Source organism: Syngnathus scovelli, chromosome 3 (assembly GCF_024217435.2).
Source record: "Syngnathus scovelli strain Florida chromosome 3, RoL_Ssco_1.2, whole genome shotgun sequence".
NCBI lineage: Eukaryota > Metazoa > Chordata > Actinopteri > Syngnathiformes > Syngnathidae > Syngnathus > Syngnathus scovelli.
Genome location: NC_090849.1, coordinates 21959160 through 21977460, shown reverse-complemented (window position 1 = coordinate 21977460; position 18301 = coordinate 21959160). Strand labels below are relative to the sequence as shown.

Sequence of the window (18301 nt, the reverse complement as noted above, 5' to 3'; positions counted from 1 at the left end):
ATTATAAATCTGGACTATGCTAGACTGACTCGTCTATCATAGTTATTGTCTCTAGTTCCACTCGGGTCGTGTGCAATGTTCCCGTCTTTGTGTATTAAGTGATCCCTTTGCATCAGTATCCGCTTGTTTTTTTTTTTTTTTTTGTAAGCATGAGTACATGTTTAAAGAAAGACTTATTTCATGTAGATAAACTTCTTTTGTATTAAATTATTCTTGTGTAACTCCAAATAAAAAGTGTGAGGTAAAGAATGAGCTGTGTTGTGATGAGCAAAAATATTCTGTCAAATTTCTCAAATAATATATTTGAACTCAAGCATTTTCCATACATAATTTGAAAAAAAACCCAAAACATTAGCCTGCAAATATTGGATTGTGTCTTACAATCAAAATAGAGCACTTGGGAGAGAGTGGTTGCAGAAACGTTCCAAATTAAATACACACACACACACAAAAAAAAATCACCACAGTTCCCAGAGCCAACGTGAGAAAAAAAAACGATCCCTTCTGGTCCATGGTGACATGCATAGAAAAGAAGAGGGGGGGGGATGCCTCAAGAACAAAACAAAAAGTGGTTAAACTTTTCCCGAGGTACTGTGCAAGCAAAGGCTCTCCCGTATAGAAATGCTAGTAAGGCTTTGCGGTGCGAAATACGTACAGTGGTACCTTGCATTACAAGTTTTGTTGTTTGCAATTGCTCAAATAAACAGCGTCTCTCCTTGCTCACGTGCGAGGACATTACGGTACCTTTAATACTCCAATTTTGGCTCACAACACAAAGTAAACAAAAAAAAATAAACATGCGAAGGCTTGTAACTAGAGAAACTTTCAGGCACTCGTAAGTCAAGGTACCACTGTCATACAAAGAGCGTACGTGAGCGGAACAGTCGCACATAAGAAATCACAGTTTGGAGAAGGTCGCTTCTGCAGCATAAAAACAGCTAAAACGATATGCAAACTCCAGAGTCCCTCCACAGGATTTAAGAGGTGTCGGCAGTGTTGGGTGCCCCACCCCGCCCTTAGGAAGACATGCGTGCGAGCGGGTCACTTATTGGTGAAAGCCGGTTTGGAAGATGTCTACCACAAGTCTGAACATGAAGGGAACTGTCCATGGTCTTATAGTTTCCCGTGAAGCGCAGACTGGGACTTTCCAGTGGTGACGTTTCACATGTCTGTCTTAGATTCAGGCAGACAAGGAAAAACAAGACCCAAAATAATTTTATCCACAGAAAGTGGTCTTGGCAATCTTGCTACTGCTTCAGTGGAGGCAAGAATCCCAAAGTCCACCCTTGGTTTTACATTTCTGGTGAAGACACCCCAAAGGCGGCGCCTGGGAGTGCTCCCTGGTGGTCTCCAGGTCCACATTGATCTCAGAGAAGCAGAGAAACAGACTGGTCGCTCAGCGCAATACCAGTGGAAGAGTGGCACATTTGAAATCACAACTGGAAGGTTGCTAATGGTTCTTGAATATTACAAAAAAAAAATCTTGGCCCTAAAGACCTTGGCCATTGGTTTTAGAGCGTAACTCGGGATTTGGCATTGTGGAGTCCTGCTTATACAACAAAAATGATGGGACTTGGAACAGTTGTGCATTAGATATCACAGTAGGAGTTTCTCAAATGTAGCGAAGGACAGTGCACCAAAACTTCCTACTGGCAGTGCCTGTCTGGCACCATGTGGGCCTCGCAAAGGGATCCAACACAATCTTGGGTCCGTGTAAAGTGGGCTTGCCTGTACAGACTGGTCGCTACGTCCAGTATATTACAAAATCACATTTGTTGGGTTTCTTAACAGGTGCACCACACCACCCAGGACTTTCCACTGGGGGTGACTGGATCACCCCAGCCTGGACATGGACCCAAAGGGTTCCGAATAATCTCGACAGGAGGTACACGAGCAAACGGTTGTCGTTAACCTAAATCCTTAAATCATCACTCTGTGGTTTTAAAGAGCCACCCAAGCATGCTCCAGTCAGAGTGTCAGGGTACCTACCGCTTGCTAAATAAAAACATTTGGGTCACGAGTGGTGGCATCTTCCAAGTTAGTTTATCGGCTTGTTAGGCTCGAGATACCGAGCCTAAAAAGATTTCATTAGAAATCACAGTTTGTCGGCTTGCCAATGTTCCTCGTGCACAGCAAAGGACGTCAGCCCAAAGACATCCTGTCTATGGTTTTACTTTCCCCCAGTAGAGTACTGTCGTGGTGGCACTTTTATAAAAAAAAAACTACGATTTACAAGTGGTCACACATTAGAAATCAGAGTTTGTTGGGTCGCTAACGTTTCTCTGGCGTTAAAACCGCTACTATGTGGCTTCCAAGGCCGTTTCACAGGATTTGAGTGGTCTTAGGAAGTCAGACGTTTGTTCCACGACTGGACAATCTTAGGGGCTATGTGACAACGACCTGTCATAATTGAATATGAGCGAGATGTGGGAGTCACTGCTTGGATGGAAACGGTGCAGCGCCAAACGGATCCAGTTCCAGCGACTGCTGCTGAGGCCCAGCAGAGACCACCACTTCTGTGAAAGGCACTGCCCCAAAATCGTCGGTGGTGCTACGATCCCCGTGAAGAGCCACTGCCCAGGATGTGCCCAGGTCACTCTTGCTTTCAGGGAGGCCCCCCGGGTAGGGGCCTCCGTTCCGTCCTCCGTCCTGAGGGTGGAAGGGTTTAGCTCCAAAGGGGTCCAGAATCTCATCCTTTTGGAGTTGGGCACTGTTGTCCTTCCCTTCTGCAATGGTCACGTCCACGCTGATGTTCTCTTTAGAATCACTTGGGAACTCGTTACTACTCTGTGAGTCCCGCCGGCCCACTTTCTTATGCCTACGGACCCGCTCCGGGGTACGGAATGTGGCTTTGGCAGGTTTTCCACTTTTCCTTCCACCCGTGGGGGTGCCGTGGTGCCGCTTTCCGCCCCCTGTCCCGGTGGCATCCTGCTTGGTTTTCCTTTGGCGCGACGACAGCTTCTGGAGGCTGCGCTGTTTCAACCTCTGTTGCCGCGGCGAGTCCTCTGCGGATGGTAGAAAAATGTCCTCGGCGCTCCTGGATGTGGTAGGAAATGGGACGCCTGGCTGGAAGGGGCTGAAGCCGAAGACGTCCACGCTCTCGGGGGAAACAGGCGGAGTCTGGCCACTGGCGTTCTTGGAGAGATTCCGGCTGAACGGCGCTTTGGTGAAGACGTCGAAATCGTCAGCCGGTGGCTGTTCGAGGCTGGCTTGCCGGAAAGGCGCCTTGGCAAAGATATCTCCCACCACTGAGTCCCCGCCAAGGAAGGGAACGGCACCAAAGACGTCCACTGAGGCCAGGGAGTCCCGGGGGTCCATTGGAACTGGACCAGACTGGCCTCGATTCCCCCGCTTGGTAGCAACTTCCTTCTGTGAGAGATTCTTCGCCTTGTCGTCAGAGTCCAAACTACACTTGTCATCGTCTTCGCCGTCTTCTTCGGACTCCATCAAGAGGGGCCGCTGGCCCTGATTCTCTGGCTCAGTGTCGTCGCCATGTTCGCTGATCGTGCCTTCGTACTCCTCAGGCTCCACCAGCTCTTCCTCCTCCTCACTGCTTTTTGGCGAAGGAGGGTCAGACTCGAAATCGCTGTCCGAATAGTCGGCCCTCCTGATGGACTTGTGCTCCTTGGCTGTCGGAACTGGCGACCGATCGTCGAGAGAAGCTGGAATGGAAACGACGACTTCGGGTTTCGTTGGATCGCCTGCTGCTACATTGGAACCTGGCGGAACAATACAAACGTTCAAGTCGGAGCAGAGGAATCCCTCTTTTTGTTTTTGGAAGAAAATTGCAACATCTCAAAGCATGAAGACGAGTTAGTGAGAAGTTCTTCACTAGGAGTCAATTCTTACACTTAGCCCACCCGTTAAAATCAGGGCCAGCAGCCGACATTGTGCGCCACAAAATGTCTGCATTCAAAGTAGACTACGTATTTACGTTGCGCTTTACTAAAATGAAGAAAAGCTTGCATGTCACTGACAATACCTTGACATTAAAACTAAAATGTGCAATTCCGCATTCTTGTAGCTGAAGCTACAGAAAAAAATATCTTACCTCCATCAGGTCCAAAAAGTGTCAATGTGGCCACCGCTTGGTTGTTGGTGTGGTATGGCAAAAACTGCACGAGCGACCCGTTTCCGTAATTCATTGAAGCATCAATTGGAATTTTTTTTTTTTGCCATGACCGTCGACGGTCGTTCTGCATTTCTTCTGTTTTGGTCAGTTGGTCAGCAAGATTAGATTTTAAAAAAATCCATAAGAGTTCAAGATTGTTCTGCCTTGATGAGATTTTTAGGCTGAGATTTTTGTTTGTTTTGATTGCCACTTGTTTGGCTGGACTACGCAAGTACAAGGCTGACTGCCTTAAAACGGAGCCTTCAAAACTACATGACAGGACTCACCAAAATGTTGAAGCTAGGTAGCACATGCACAAGATTTGTCAAAATCACGGCGGAAATTCGCAAGCAGTACCGCTTGGCTTGCTGCTTTTTTGTTTATTAGCGGGATAGTGAAAAAACTACCAATTATCACAAAAGAGTTTGGGATGTTTCCGGTTTGGGAGAACTTTGTCACTTATTGCGTTACTTATTTTTAATGTCCGCCGTCGCTTTTCATTTCCGGGATTAGCAAAAACGTTTAACCGTGACCGCAGAACGACAGCCAAGCTAGCACGTCAGGAACATCTTGCTTGTTTCAATGTGTAGTGGTGGAACATTAAAGAAATAATAATTCAAATTTTCTTGATTGTTTGTCTTGTTTTTCAATGCGTTTTATTTCTCTGTAACATTCTGTAAGAAATACAGCCACACTCACAGTAGGATACAAAAATTTTTTTTACAACCAAACAAAGATGGTGTCTTCTACAGGCCACGTACCAGCTGCAGTATGTTTTCAAAACATGTAGCTTTTTCTTTTTGAGCTTGTAAAAAAGGGGCAAAAGCAAAAAACCCTGAGACAAAACGAGGGGGGAAAAAAATATGAGACGCACAAATGTAAACAGCGACATGTGGGTTCATCTATTGGGTTGTTTTCTTCTAGAATCTTCCACCAGTACACGTGAACAAGATGTTTCTGAGCGTGGCTGCCGGACGCATGCGAGGAGGAGCGAATGGTAGTAAAAAAAAATAAAAAAATGTAAACGGAAAAAAATAAAAATAAAATAAAAAATACAACGCAGAAAAAGCAGGTGCTTGAATGAGGAAACGGTGGGACTTACCTTTGAGGGTAAAACGTAAGGGGGGGGGGAAGGGATAAGCAATGGTGGCAAACCAGAGCCCTTTTAGGATTGTATGGACAAAAGTGGACAAGTACAAAAAAATAATGTCTTCCATTCATGTGCCATCAGCCAGTTGGAATTCAGAGCGAAAAAACGCATCCGTTTTGTTATTGCCGTGTTTGGTCCACTGAATAAAATGATGCAGCAAAGGCACTTCATTGCAAAAAAAAAAAAAAAAAAAATGCTCCAAGATGCAACTTTGACTACTGCGCAACGGAACATGTCACAGTTTTTCAAATTAAAACTCCACAACCTTTTTTAGGAATGCATTGAGGCCAATGAACTTTTCCCTCCTATCTTGTTTGAAATTTGCATTTGGTTTTGTCATGCAAATTTTTGGTCATACTCATACATAGTGTACGACTTCATGTAAATGAGCACTCAACTAAATCGCACAAAAACAACAAGCACATTTAACAATTAGCATAGCAGTACCACGCTGATGTGGTGGCGCAAACGACGGTGATCGTCTGTTGCCGTTCACTTTGAGAGCAGGAAGAGGCTCACGAGCTATTATTGCTCAGCGGCGGCGGCCTTTCAAGTCACGCGTTAACCTGAAGCTCACTGGAGGAGTTTGTCGTTCGCGACGGCGGTTCCGTTTGCTGATTACTTCACGTCAAGCTGTACTGGATGACGTGCACATGTGCGACGTTTTTAGCTGCGACGGCTAACTTTAACGACATTAGCGTGCTTGTATATTGCGAGCTATCCGAATTTTGCTAATTACTATAGCGAGCCTGGTATACCCAACAGCTTAAGATGACAATTGTGGCGAGGCAAATCTACAAAATGCTTTTTTCATAAATGGATTACATTTTGTTGCCAACCAAAAGGGCATCTCGGAATTTTAACTGCGACCTTTCGCACCGACTAACTTACTAACGTGCTTGAACGTAACAATTCACATTGGACGGTGATATTTCACTTATTTCACACAAATAATGTTAAGGCCGACAAAAGCTGAACGAGGACGGCCATGCGAGCCTGATGCCTCTTTAGCTTGAATAGTCTTGGCTACATTCTTCGGTGGCTTTTTTTTTTTTTTTGATGAAAGATCATCTCTTGCTGCTGACCTATAAGGCTGCTTGATTAATATGAAAGCAGTTGCCGTGAAAATAACCAATAAAAATAGTTTGAGTAAAGAAAAAAAAAATATTATATGAAGCGCTTTTCTACACTCTCAAAGGAGGCGCAAGTGAGCCGACGTAGCGGGAAGACGATCAGAGTTAATGTAGAACCCAAGGCTCTCCCGTGGATGGTAGGGGAGGCGGACGTTCTGGCTCAGAGAGGGCCAGCAGGTTTGGGAACAGAGGGGTGGGGGTCCTTGCGGCTGATACTCCTTAAGACTTGCCTGCGCTGGCCACAAAGGGCACGGAGCCAAACAGGTCCTCGGTCGGGAGGGGCTCGGCGGATGGGAGTCGCTCAGTCTCCGTGCTGGATCTTCTCTCCGCAGGGTTGTCTGCACGGGGAAAATGAACGTTGGTACGTGCCGTTTGTCAACTGTTGAGGTCCATTCACTGACGCCAGTTTGCATAATGCCGTCATAAGCGAAGAAAAAAGTCACTTGCTTGCTCGGAGCATGTCAAACTCGCGGTCGATCAGCTCCTCCTCGGTCAGTTTGGAGAAGTTGTCCTCGCCAAACGGGTTCCAGCGAGACATGTCGGGAGGGTGGCTGGCACTCAGGGGGGGAGGGGTGATGGCGTCCGAGGCCAGCACAGGCGTTCTACACGGGGGAGACCAAGTGGGCAACAAAGATCATTTACTTACTTTAATTCTTTTTTTTTTTTTTTCCCCCTCAATACTGCCTTTTGGCTGTCATACCGAATATTTTGACACTCCTTTCCCAAGTTTTAAATAATAATCTTAGAAGGTTACCTGGGATTGTTGTAGGCTGGCTCTGCAGGCGAGGGCGCCCCCATGTGGGCTGTCGCGGAAGTGGGTGTAGTGGCATTGTAGGAGCCCAGAGGCACCTGGAACTCCAGTGGGGAGGACATGTAGGTGGGGAGATGATGATGTTGTTGTTGTTGTTGCTGTTGATGATGATGATGAGCAAAAGCCTGTTGGTACTCCTGCAGCTGGTGAATGGGTTTGGGGAGAGAGAAAAGTGGACGGTGGCAATGATTTGGTGGCACATGGCGAAGAGCGACAAGATGGCGTAATGCTGTTAGAGAGCAGTTCTGGATTAGGGAAGCTAGGGTGAGGGGGGGTGGCAGGGGAGGTAAGTGACGAGGCGGCCAAAGTCAAACAAAGTCAGCTTGGCTATTTTCTTTTCCATTTAGATTTGTTTTAGATTATTTTTGCCTTTTTTCACTTGTTTTTTGAAAGGTCATATTTTTGCGTTGTATTGTCACATCTGCATGTGGTTTTTGGTGTTTGTTATTTACGTCTGATTTCCCCCCTCAATTATTTTTCATTACATTTTACTGAATTGTTATTTTTTTCCTATTTAATAGTAAAATGAATAGCATTACAGGTATATTTTTGTTAGATGTCTATATTTGATTTTAGTTGAAATTAGATATTAGAGTCGCTGTCCTTAAGTTTAGACAATTTGGTGATGTTTTTTTAGTATTTTCTCTGAAATACTTGTCTAATAATTATTCCATTTTTGAATTCAAAATTATTTTTTCAACATCTTTGTTAAAATATTTCTGTACTATTCCTTTAATAGATTCCTACATTACCGTGTTTCCCTGCTGATTATTTTTCTGTGTTGTATTTTAGCCAGTCTCGACGATGCAAAAGAAAATCACATCGCCGGCGTTTGGGGGTTATAAACTGCTCGTCGTGCGAACTTGGCGGCATGCCGAGGGTGGGAGAACCCACGCAGGCTTTCCACCCTCTGTTCAATCCCTTCGCTTTGGCCGCCTCGTGGCGGCAGATTGCCACCCGCCCGAAACAGATGGCGAACGTTGGCGGGAAACGCAGTGAAAAATTGCCGCCAGTCAACAGTTAAGTCTGAGCGTCTGCTGGCGGCGCCGCACTTGACGGGCGCGGGAGGACGGAGACGGCCTGGCATGATTCGTGTCGCTATGCGACTCGCTCATGTTGTACATTCTTGTGGATATATTTTTTTGTTTTTTTTCCTCTATATCTGTCTATTCTATATATTTTTCTTATTTTCATCACAAATGATATAAAATGCAAGATGACTGTGTGAAAGCACATTTTTGGATTTGTGATGGCTTACGGCCACATCAGATGCGCCAAGTTTTCCTAAGCTATGCGGAAATGGACGAACAGCCAACTCACCATGGCGGCGTACTGGGCCTGAGCGGCGTGAGCGACTCTCTGCTGATACGTGGACTGCTGCTGCTGCTGCAGCTGCATCATCATTTGCTGCTGCTGCTGCTGCTGCAGCTGTATGGACTGCTGCACGGCCTGTTGGTACTTGGGGGGCAGGGGAGGGGGTGTTGTTTCAAAATAAGAACTGAACTCACAGCAGTGACGGGAGCGGCGAGGTTACCTGGAGGTATTGGAGTTGCTGCGCGTTGATGTGTTGCTGCTGCAGCGCTTGTTGGTGTTGGTGATGTTGGCGAAGCTGCTGCAGGCGCAGGTCGCCCGGCTGCAGCTGCTGCAGCACCCTGTGCTGCTGACTGCCAGGCTGCTGCTGTGGTTGCGCGCAAGGCTGTCCTGAACCAGGAGTGGGCGCTTCCAACACAAATCACACCGGTGCTGTCTTTTTACATTATTTCTTTGACTGTTATTTTTGTCAGTCCCCCCCCAATATCAAAATATATTTTTCCCCAAAATACAATTTTTTTTGGATACATACGTATATTCTATTTTATTTTTAATTACATTTACTCTTTGCTAATATTTCAAATTATGTTTGACTCATTTGTTGTAAAAGTCCAAAATATTTTTGACCTTTTTTCAATTTTTATTTTAATGTTTTCTACAGTATTATTGAATTTAATTTATAATGCTTTTGAATCACCTACTCTTTGTGCTTTTCCAATTAACTCAATTTATTCTGTGTATTTTACACCTCAAGTTTACTACTTTCACTACTTTTATTCCTTTTTAATGTCTCAATGTTTGTGCATAACATTTTTATAAAATGGATGGACAGCCCTCACCCAGTAATTCTCTTTTTTTAAACAATATTTAAAACTTCTATTAATACTTGTTTTTGTCTGATATTTACAGTATCTCTGTATTTTCCACACAATATTTATTAGTTTTACGCCTCTTCAACAACGGATGGGCGTAAACAATGTAATGTACCCTTAAGACCAGCAGGAGGGGCTAGTTTGCCTTCTCCTCTTGCAGTGTTTTGTTTTGGGACGCACCTTTCTGCCCATTACTGACAGGCGCAGCAGGCGCCCCGGTCACCTTGACAGGTGTGACGGTGGCGAGGGGCAGGACGTTACTGTTGGCCGCCTTTGGCCTCTGTCGGGGGGCAATGGAGGTCTCCGTCGGGCCAACCGAGTCTCGTATTCTGAATGAAATAAAATGATAAAAATTTTAGCGGTGATTTGAAATGGCTAAAGACGTTAAAAGTTTTAATGGGGCCCAAATTAGGACTCTACAACCACTTTGGGTAGGCTTAATGATGCTTTTGTAACAATTTAGTCTATTTTGTCCAATATCGATCCATCTGTCCCTAATTATTTCGTATTTTTCCAAAGGTGTATATTTCCCATTCAGTACCTTGCTTTTGTCATGCTCTTCTTGGCGGCCGCCTCGCTGGCCGTGAGAGGCTCCGGTAATGACGTGGGGATGGGAGAATTCTAGAAAGACAGTCATTCTCTCAATGGGTAAAAACTGGAAATAAAACACACAGTCTGTCCTGTACTCACAAAGATATTTGGCACGGGACAGTCTTTTCCGGCAAATTTAAAGGCAAAGTAGGACACTTGGTAGATGTCTGGTCTCTCCTCCTGGTCTGGTTCGAGCATATATCCTGCAGGAAAGCGTTCTTGTAATTACAGAGGACAGTGGGGTGCGTTTCTGCTTTCGGCCACTAGCTGGAGCCATTGCTCTACTCCAATAAGGCGAAGTGAGTGGAAAACAAGCAAGCAGACAAAGTCGTGACTGCTTTTAACAGGCTCGACTTGTGGACAGACAGATAATTCCCGAATCACAAATAAGGCTGAGTGCACAGATTAGCTTGTGAAAACCGTGTCAGCCCATATTCAGCTCAATAGGCAAATGTGAAGACACAGAAAAAGACTTACGGATTAAGCAGTGCAACTTGAGGGAGAACTTGGAGTTGTCGGGTACGATGAAGGTTCCGTCGCATATGGCGACTTGACTCTCCCCGAACGGAAGCGTGAAGAAACACAGCTTGTACAACAAGCATCCCAGTGCCTGCAGAAACAAACATTTGACAGTTAGAAAGTCTACTTTTGAGATGGACACATTTGGGCCAGAGCTCCTTGGAAACACACACATTGGTCCTAAGAAGCTTGCTTCAAAACAAAATGTCAGACTTATTTATTTATCTATATTTATTGCACGTGCAGTACACAGGATGTGTTCCTAATTTTATGTTAGAAGATCAAGTGGGGCTTTGGGGCAAACCTATGTGAGACTTTAAAGGACTCTTGGAAATGACCCCAAAACTCAAAATGGCTATTTTTCGGACTATTATTTAAGGATTTCCTCATGAAGGACACGCCTCCCAAACGTTCGTTGCTCATGGCAAGTGGCTCCAGTGGCTGTGAACACAATTCCAGGCACAATTGGAGCCACTCAGCTATTCATTATTCAGCTAACGTGCCAGGCAGTGACTTTTCCGCCCTGAGCAATATGGCCGCCCAAACAAACAAGTCTGCAGGCTGCTTATGAATGATGCAATGAAATGTGCTAACACTGCAGTTTAGAGAAAACCCACTTTGGAATCCTTCCGTTGCCTTTAGGGCTTCTGGTGCTTCCGAGCGCTCGCCGTGTTGTGCAGCCGACAGACGTGTTTGTGTGTTGACACAAGCTCCAAACATGGAAGTGAGCGTGCTGGCAGGGGGCTGACAGGAAGTATGGCGGTGCTAGAGGGAGGAAGCGCTGTTTGTTGCCCAACTCTTGTCTCATCTAAGCTAACGAAGCAGAACACCACTGACTTCAGTTGCTGACATCACTCGCGAGGCCACACCCCTTAAAAGGCACACTTTTGAAAAATACCTACATCGGGTAATTCGGCATTATGAAGTTAATTCAATCGCTGCGCTCCAAACGCAACTTTCAGCTTCAAAACAAAATCCGCACTTGGGCCTCATTATCACAAAAGGGATGTCTGACATGGTCGTCGTGTAATTTTTACTAAGGAGGGACACAAAGTTAAACAAGAGTTGGGCGAGGCCGCAGGGAGGAGGAAGAGGAGGAACCTGTTGGGGCGGAGTAAACGGCAAGAAGGACAAGCGGGACAAACCAGCCCTGAGACCGAGAGGGACGGGGGGGAGCGAGAGAGAGGGCGAGAGAAAGAGAGACAGGGTGAGACACAGACAGAGAGCGAGAGAACGAGATAGCAAGAGAGAGAGAGAGAGCGAGACACACACACGTAGACGTACCCATATGTCAGCCTTGGTGGTGATGGCTTTTCCCGCATACAAGTTAATCATCTCCGGCGCCCGGTACGACAATGTCGTGTACCTGTTGGCGGTTAAAAGGAGGCGGCAATGAGTGACATTTTGAGGACAACGCAGCTTGCTAATTTTCCTGACGTAAACGTGACTTTGAAACATGCCATGGCTGTAACGAGACTAAAAATAGTTAGGGTTCGGTTCCACGTTTGCTACGGTGAGCAAAACTGCTCATTTTTTGTCTGAATAAGTGCGGGTGAAATGAAAATGAAAACCAAAACTGGAATAACACGTTTGAAGTGGTTCCTCAAGCGGAAGCGAGACAGAGCACGTCACTCACTTGCGTATCTCGTCCTCCACGGCGGTCACGCCATCTTTGAGCGGCTGCAGAACTTTGTGGGTGGCGCTGCCAAAGTCACACAGCACGTAGCTACCCTGATCGTTGAGCAGGATGTTCTCCACCTGCCGAGGAGGTTACATGGTCTTGAGGAGGCATTCTTATGCTAACCGTCTCCTTATGAACATACTATGCCTCCCACATTCTAGAAGGACTTGACTAAATCTAAAATGGCCGCCGCTTCACATCAAAATGGCATGTTTTTGGGTATGGCTTCTTCAGACTCTTTTGGGCATCGACTCGCCTTTTAAATGGCTCCTTACTAAGCTAGGGCTGAATTTTCTGAAGCTCTTGGAGCATTTTTGAAGCCTTGGAAAAAGCTCCAAAAAACCAAAACCACTCGAAAAGTTCTTGTGTCTCTTTTCAGGCATGGTTTCTGGAGAGCTTTTTTGTGCAGCGTTCATGAAGGACACGCCTACCAAATTTCACACTTCACTTCTCCTCCCCAAATTACTGAGTGATGACATTGATGTTTCAAATTTAATTGCAAATCATCACGCGACACCAACAAGCTACGCATGATCAAATTGAAAAACAATGTCTAATTTTCAAATCGACCAGCTGAAGGACTGAAAGCTGTGCCACTGAGATGAGAAGGAGGAGCATGCGGGAGGCTGCTTGGGGCTTTCTGCACCGGAGGAAGGAAATAAGAAGACGAGCTGGCAGAGGAAGCGGGAAGGACGCCGGAACAATCCGCAAAGTGCTTGTGCTGACCAAGCACATTTCAAAATTCAATTCATCTCCGTCTGGAACCGGTGCACACACTTCCGCCTACTGTTTTCAGTTCCATTTTGGGGAATGAGTTTATGTGCTGTTGCTAGCCAAAACAGCAGCACGCAATGAAGGCGTTTCGATTTTTTCTAAGTCAAACATAGACACGCCTGCTGGCTCTCACTCCGTGCGGTTGAATCAAGATGGCGCCTTACCTTGAGGTCCCTGTGGATGACTGGCGTCTTGCATTGGTGCAGCCGAGCCACCGCCTCGCACGTGTCGCAGAAGATCCGCAGCACCTCGGCCTCGGTGAAGCCCACGTTCAGACGCTGGTTCATCTGCTTCACCACCTGGCCCGCTAAAACGCAACGACGACACGCTTGAGCCTTGGCGCCATTTCGCGGACAGGACGTGCGGACATACCTTTGCAGTACTCCATGAGGATGAGGACCTCCCACACGCTGTCCGATACGGTGTTGACGGCCGAGTCCAGGTAGCCCACAATGTTCTTGTGGCCTGACAGCTCCTTCTGCACGGTGCATATTAACAATAGCGACCACTAAAAAGCTTGCGTGAGCAATTCTTTTGGACGTCCGTCGGTGGAGACAAGATCTCAGTTCCCAACCAATGTATTGTAGCGGATAAAAAAAATACTTAGGCCACTGTAACAAGTTGGTGGGGTGCTTAATTTGTAGAAGGTTTTCCGTTGACTGACGACCAGAACGAGCATTTAAAATGTTTATCGTTGGACCATTTGACCGGACGTCAAAAGTGTGAACGTGGAGCATGGCGCTCACCATGATGGTAATCTCCCGCTTGTGGACGTTGAGGTCGGGCACGTTGTTGACGTACATGCGCTTAAGGGCGCAGCGGATGCCGCTGTGCGTGCGGGCCAGGAAAACCACCGAGAAGCCTCCTGCGCACACACACAAACAAAACGTGTTGGACAGGTGAGTCATCCGATTGGAAGATTTCAATCGTCCAAATTATACAGTTCAAAACCATTGAAATCAATTAAATCGTAAAATTAATGCAATGGTAGCGAGCGAGAATCCCGTGAAGTCCGAATTCCAGGTGGATGGCATCACAGCAAACGACTCGTTTCCAGCCCGAGGCGGTTTGTGTGAGGCCACCTGTTCCAGGATCAGGTTCTCTTAAAATTGCCGCCGCTAGGTCTTTGTCCACTCCAACCACAAAACTGGAGAGCAGGGGGGGGGGGCCTCACGCATTCCAACGTTTGAGACAAAGGAGGTACCCCTCAAAACCTCGGCCGAGCCCTGGACCGCACCCTTTGAAGCGGCGGCAGTGACGTTAGCGTTGACCCAGGAAGCTGAGAGACCGCCGCCGCATGCACGCTGACGCCAAGGACAAAAACAAAGAACAGATTCATTCCCCTGCCTCGTCATGGTGACTTGATTAGCAAACATCAGCCGCGCGTCGTACAAGCCGCTGCCAAATACACACTGCCAATCAGGAGGCCAGGGATGTTGCACTGGAGACCGGTAGAGGAAGTGGACCAGTAAAAATGACCCAGTTTAGAGGAGTCACACGAGCTCACACTATGGAAGGCACGAAACTCAGCGGGATGATGCCCAAGGTTCCCAAGCCGCCCAGGTTACATGCCGCCTCACCTCGAAAATGGATTTTGGTCGGTAATTAGCGCAGACGACTTTAGGATCAACGACATTTAGCAAATCCTCAAGAGATTTGCTATGATGCGGGATAATCTGCACACAAAAAGCGGCCGTGGATAAAAAAGTTGAGGTACGATGTGAGCTTGGGTATTTTGATTGTGATGTCGCCCCTTTGAGAGTCCAGTTAAATGGGGGACCTGGCGCTTGACAAAGTGGGCCCAGTCTGCAAAGGTGGCTTCAGGCCGCCTGCCCGTTGACGTTGCGTTCGGACCTTGACAAGCAAGTCTCAGCAGCAAAAAATTGCGGCCGTCTAAGAATAGACACGAGGCGTGGTGTGACGGGGGGGGGGGGTATCTCAGGAGAACATTTTTTTTTTTCACAGGCAGCTGACACATTCAACAAATGGTAACGGCGGCCTCAAAGCAGACGTTTTACCGTAAACCTTGACGCCGTGTTGTTGTCATGGCAACAGGGTCAAATAAGTAGACATTTTTAGGCCAACTAAAAAAAACATATTTTTTAAGCCATAAAAAAAAAAATCCATGTTTCAGAAGTGCTCGTACGTCTTGAGTTCATGAACCAACTGTTAGCAACTGTTGGCACCGATTGTTAGCATCGGCATCTAGCTCCGACTGGTTCGTACTCAATGAGTGAGCACAAAAGGCGGCGATGATGCCCGTCACGGGAACACAGGCTGCGTTTTTGTTTGTTTGTTTTTTCCCCACACTGGCATTCCTTGACAAAAGAGGCACAATGTGAGCATTCAGCAGGCGTACAGTATGGTAATCGTGGTCATCGGCTACTTTTCTATGGCGCACAGGAACGGACAGATGGCCAGAAGCGTTCCCTCGGAACATCAGCATATAAGACCCGCAACCGATTCCGCAGCTAATTGTGTCAAAAGGATTAAATTAGTTTTTATTTAGACACACGAAGCAAGCAGACTTTTGTTTTTACAATTACTGTAAAATAAGCCGTTGCAAAATGTAAACTGCCAAGTTCCTTGCAAAGTTTCTCACAATGCAACGCCTTCATAAAATGTCTTTTTATGGATAACGTTTTTTTAATAATATTTTCTCAGTTTTGCAATTTTAGTATTACAACAAGAGCAACTTTTGGCCAATCAAATCGCTTTTGAAATGAAGATTTAACGGCCAAACGGGTATCGAACGAACAGACGGCGAGCAGTCGAAGGTCAACGCTCGGTGGCAACCTTGTGATTTTCATTCAAGCTCTCAATGCCTCAAAACATCACATGAGCTCTGAGTGCAAGCAACAAGAGCAGCTGCACTCTTCGGCGTGTCCGAGACGAGGGAGAACGATGCTCAGGAAAATAGGGCCACTTTGCTCGAGTCAATCTTTTTCTTGCGCAAAAGCTACTTTTATTTTCTTTAAAATGTTTGAATTGAATCCAGTTAACAGATGACAATCCTCACGGAATCAAAACTTCTTATGAAAAAAATTGCTCATCAATACAGGCCATGTCACAACTTTACGCGAGCAAAACTACTTGGAAGAATTGCAACAACGCATAAAAATACAAATTTTTCACATAAATATTATAAGCAAACCAATTACTCATTTTAAAATATGGTGTCTTGTAAAAAAACTTTGGGTGATCATTCAAGTAAATTTCAGATGACACCAGTAACCTTAGCCCTGATGCTAATGCTAACACAACAACACAAGCCCGCCGTCGAGTTGCCAGGGCAGACGCCCTTTGTTTCTTTTTGCGATAGTTCTTCCATTCTGTAACTTGACACTCCACCAAAACAGACTGCCGAGATGAGCACTTTTTGGGCCACATCAAGCCCCACCTGCCACTCCACGCGTCACATGACGGAAACGCAGCATGACTTCTTTTTTTTGTTATCTTTGCCATTGCATTGTAACATTTTTGCCTCACTTCCTGTTAGGCTACCAAACCCAACGGAAATCTTGTCATTTGCGGTTGTGACGCTGTTGCTAGGGGGAATTACAGCAGGCATCCGAGATGCGGGAGCACATACATCAGCGGGCCCGCTGGTCAAACTTGTCGGGTCACGTGGCCGCATGGGATGACTCAGGGCCGGGAAGCGAGCGGGAACAGGTTTAGCAGGTTGACAAGGTTACATTGGGACGAAAACATGATGGGGAGGCTAAATAAAGTGAATCATTTTAGTCTTGAAAATGTAGTTTTTGTTCTTCTCATCTTAATTTTTTTGTTCCAGAAACTGTCGTGTTTTTGAAATTGAATTGAGGAGGAGAACTTTTTTGGGGTAACGCAAACTATTCTCCTTTTCCCTCCGGTTAAAGCACGATGATCCAGGCCATAGTTTACGCTCATCAAAATGATCGCAACTTGCATCATTCATTTCCAGCTTTATCTTTAATAAAGTTGATATTTCTGTGGGAAAAAAAAATCTTACATTCCCTTTAAACTTATTGTTTTTAAAAGAACGTTTTTAATCTTCAAAATGACAACTTATCTTGAATATATCAAAACTTTATTTAAAATTTCTAAAAGCCAAATCATAACTTATGTTCCCAAAATATCACAACTTGACTCAAACAAATGACAACTATCTTCTTGACTGCGTTAATCTGTGCAAGTCACACGTCCTACCTCACTGTGTGTGTGGGTGTGTGTGTGTGGGTGTGTGTGTGTGTGTGTGTGTGTGTGTGTGTGTGTGTGTGTGTGTGTGTGTGTGTGTGTGTATTACTTTTTATGGTTCAAAAGTGTGTCAAAGTGCAGCAGGCTGCTTGTAGTTCCAACGAAGCTTGACAAAGTGGCTGTTGACATAAGGGGCTTGGGCGTTGTTTTCGGGGGGGGGGGGGGTTAGGGTTAGGGGGGGGTCCTTAGTGGACACTACAGCTGCTGCAAGTTTCCTAAAGTTGCAAAAAAAGTTGAAGTGTGTTTTTGGGAGACGGGCGTGTCTCGCCAACTTACCCTCGGCTACCAGCTCCTCCACGGTGACTTGATACCGGCCGACGGCGAACACTTTCCCGAAGTAGCTGTTGAGCCCGGAGCCAGAACCGGACGCTCCCCCAGGGCCTCCGCTCTCAGACTTTGGCATTCTGGAAAACTTCTTCATCTTAAGTTTCTCTTTAATGAGGCCTGCCAAAAATGGGGCTCACTTGAACTCTCAAAAAAAAGGTGGTGGTTAGGGGTGCAGTCCTATCTACTTATCTCCAGCCTTCTCTCCTCAGCCACGGAGCCTCTTCTGGCTCTCGGCATCGGGTAGGGAACTCAGACACTCTCAGTCGAGTCGTGCGGGTGACAGCGTGCACAGACCAATAGGCAGACAGGCTGTGTAGGCTGCTTAGCTTGGGCAACACTAGCGGCTAACTCGCATGGGCGCTGCTTAAAAAAATATTTTAAAAAACTAGGAGAAAACGAAGAAAATTACAGAAATGTATCCGCATCAAGGGGTTGAAGCCTCCTGTGGCTGTTTTATAGGCAGCCGAGTCGTCCTCCGAAACGGTGGCGGCAGCGTCGCGGGGCTTTCCACGCCGCGACGAGGCGCGCTAGCCACCAGCTAGTGAGCCAGCCAGCCAGCCAGCCTTCAGGCAGGCAAGCTAACAGGCGTCGTTCAATAGGAATATCCTCCCAGCCGGCGGAGCCTCAAGCAAGGCGCAGGCGGCGTGGGGCGGGCTCGTCGGCAGCTCGTCGCTTGTTCCCCGCTGCCATTTTCGTTTGTTCGTGGCGGTTCAAGTCGTCAGGAGTACGCGGAGAGGAGTCCTCCACTCGAATAGCGGAGTGGTGGACGCGGGCCACAGTAATGC

The 18301-nt window shown here is 46.5% G+C and overlaps 1 protein-coding gene across 2 annotated transcripts; it reads right to left on the bottom strand.

Annotated features, from left to right (window-relative positions):
- Positions 1-284: 284 nt before the first annotated feature.
- bmp2k (BMP2 inducible kinase) lies at positions 285-18301 on the bottom strand. Of its 2 annotated transcripts, none has more exons than XM_049763053.2 (16): positions 17466-18301; positions 13700-13818; positions 13326-13431; positions 13118-13260; positions 12135-12256; positions 11783-11864; positions 10457-10589; positions 10079-10182; positions 9930-10009; positions 9569-9717; positions 8740-8924; positions 8526-8663; positions 7149-7342; positions 6842-6996; positions 6625-6732; positions 285-3719 (listed from the first exon to the last, which is right to left on the bottom strand). In XM_049763053.2, the coding sequence occupies exons 1-16, from the start codon at positions 17608-17610 to the stop codon at positions 2434-2436; spliced, it is 3249 nt and encodes a 1082-aa protein (XP_049619010.1). In that variant the 5' UTR covers positions 17611-18301; the 3' UTR covers positions 285-2433. The 2 variants fall into 2 exon arrangements, with proteins under 2 accessions (XP_049619010.1, XP_049619009.1); XM_049763052.2 differs by having other exon boundaries at positions 7149-7348; positions 17466-18300.

Coding starts and splice junctions, on each gene's coding strand:
- bmp2k (XM_049763052.2), bottom strand. CDS start 17,610: ATGAAGAAGTTTTCCAGAATGCCAAAGTCTGAGAGCGGAGGCCCTGGG. Junction 12,257..13,117: donor TCATCCACAGGGACCTCAAG/GTAAGGCGCCAT, acceptor CCTCCTCGGCAG/GTGGAGAACATCCTGCTCAA. Junction 8,664..8,739: donor AGCAACTCCAATACCTCCAG/GTAACCTCGCCG, acceptor CTGCCCCCCAAG/TACCAACAGGCCGTGCAGCA.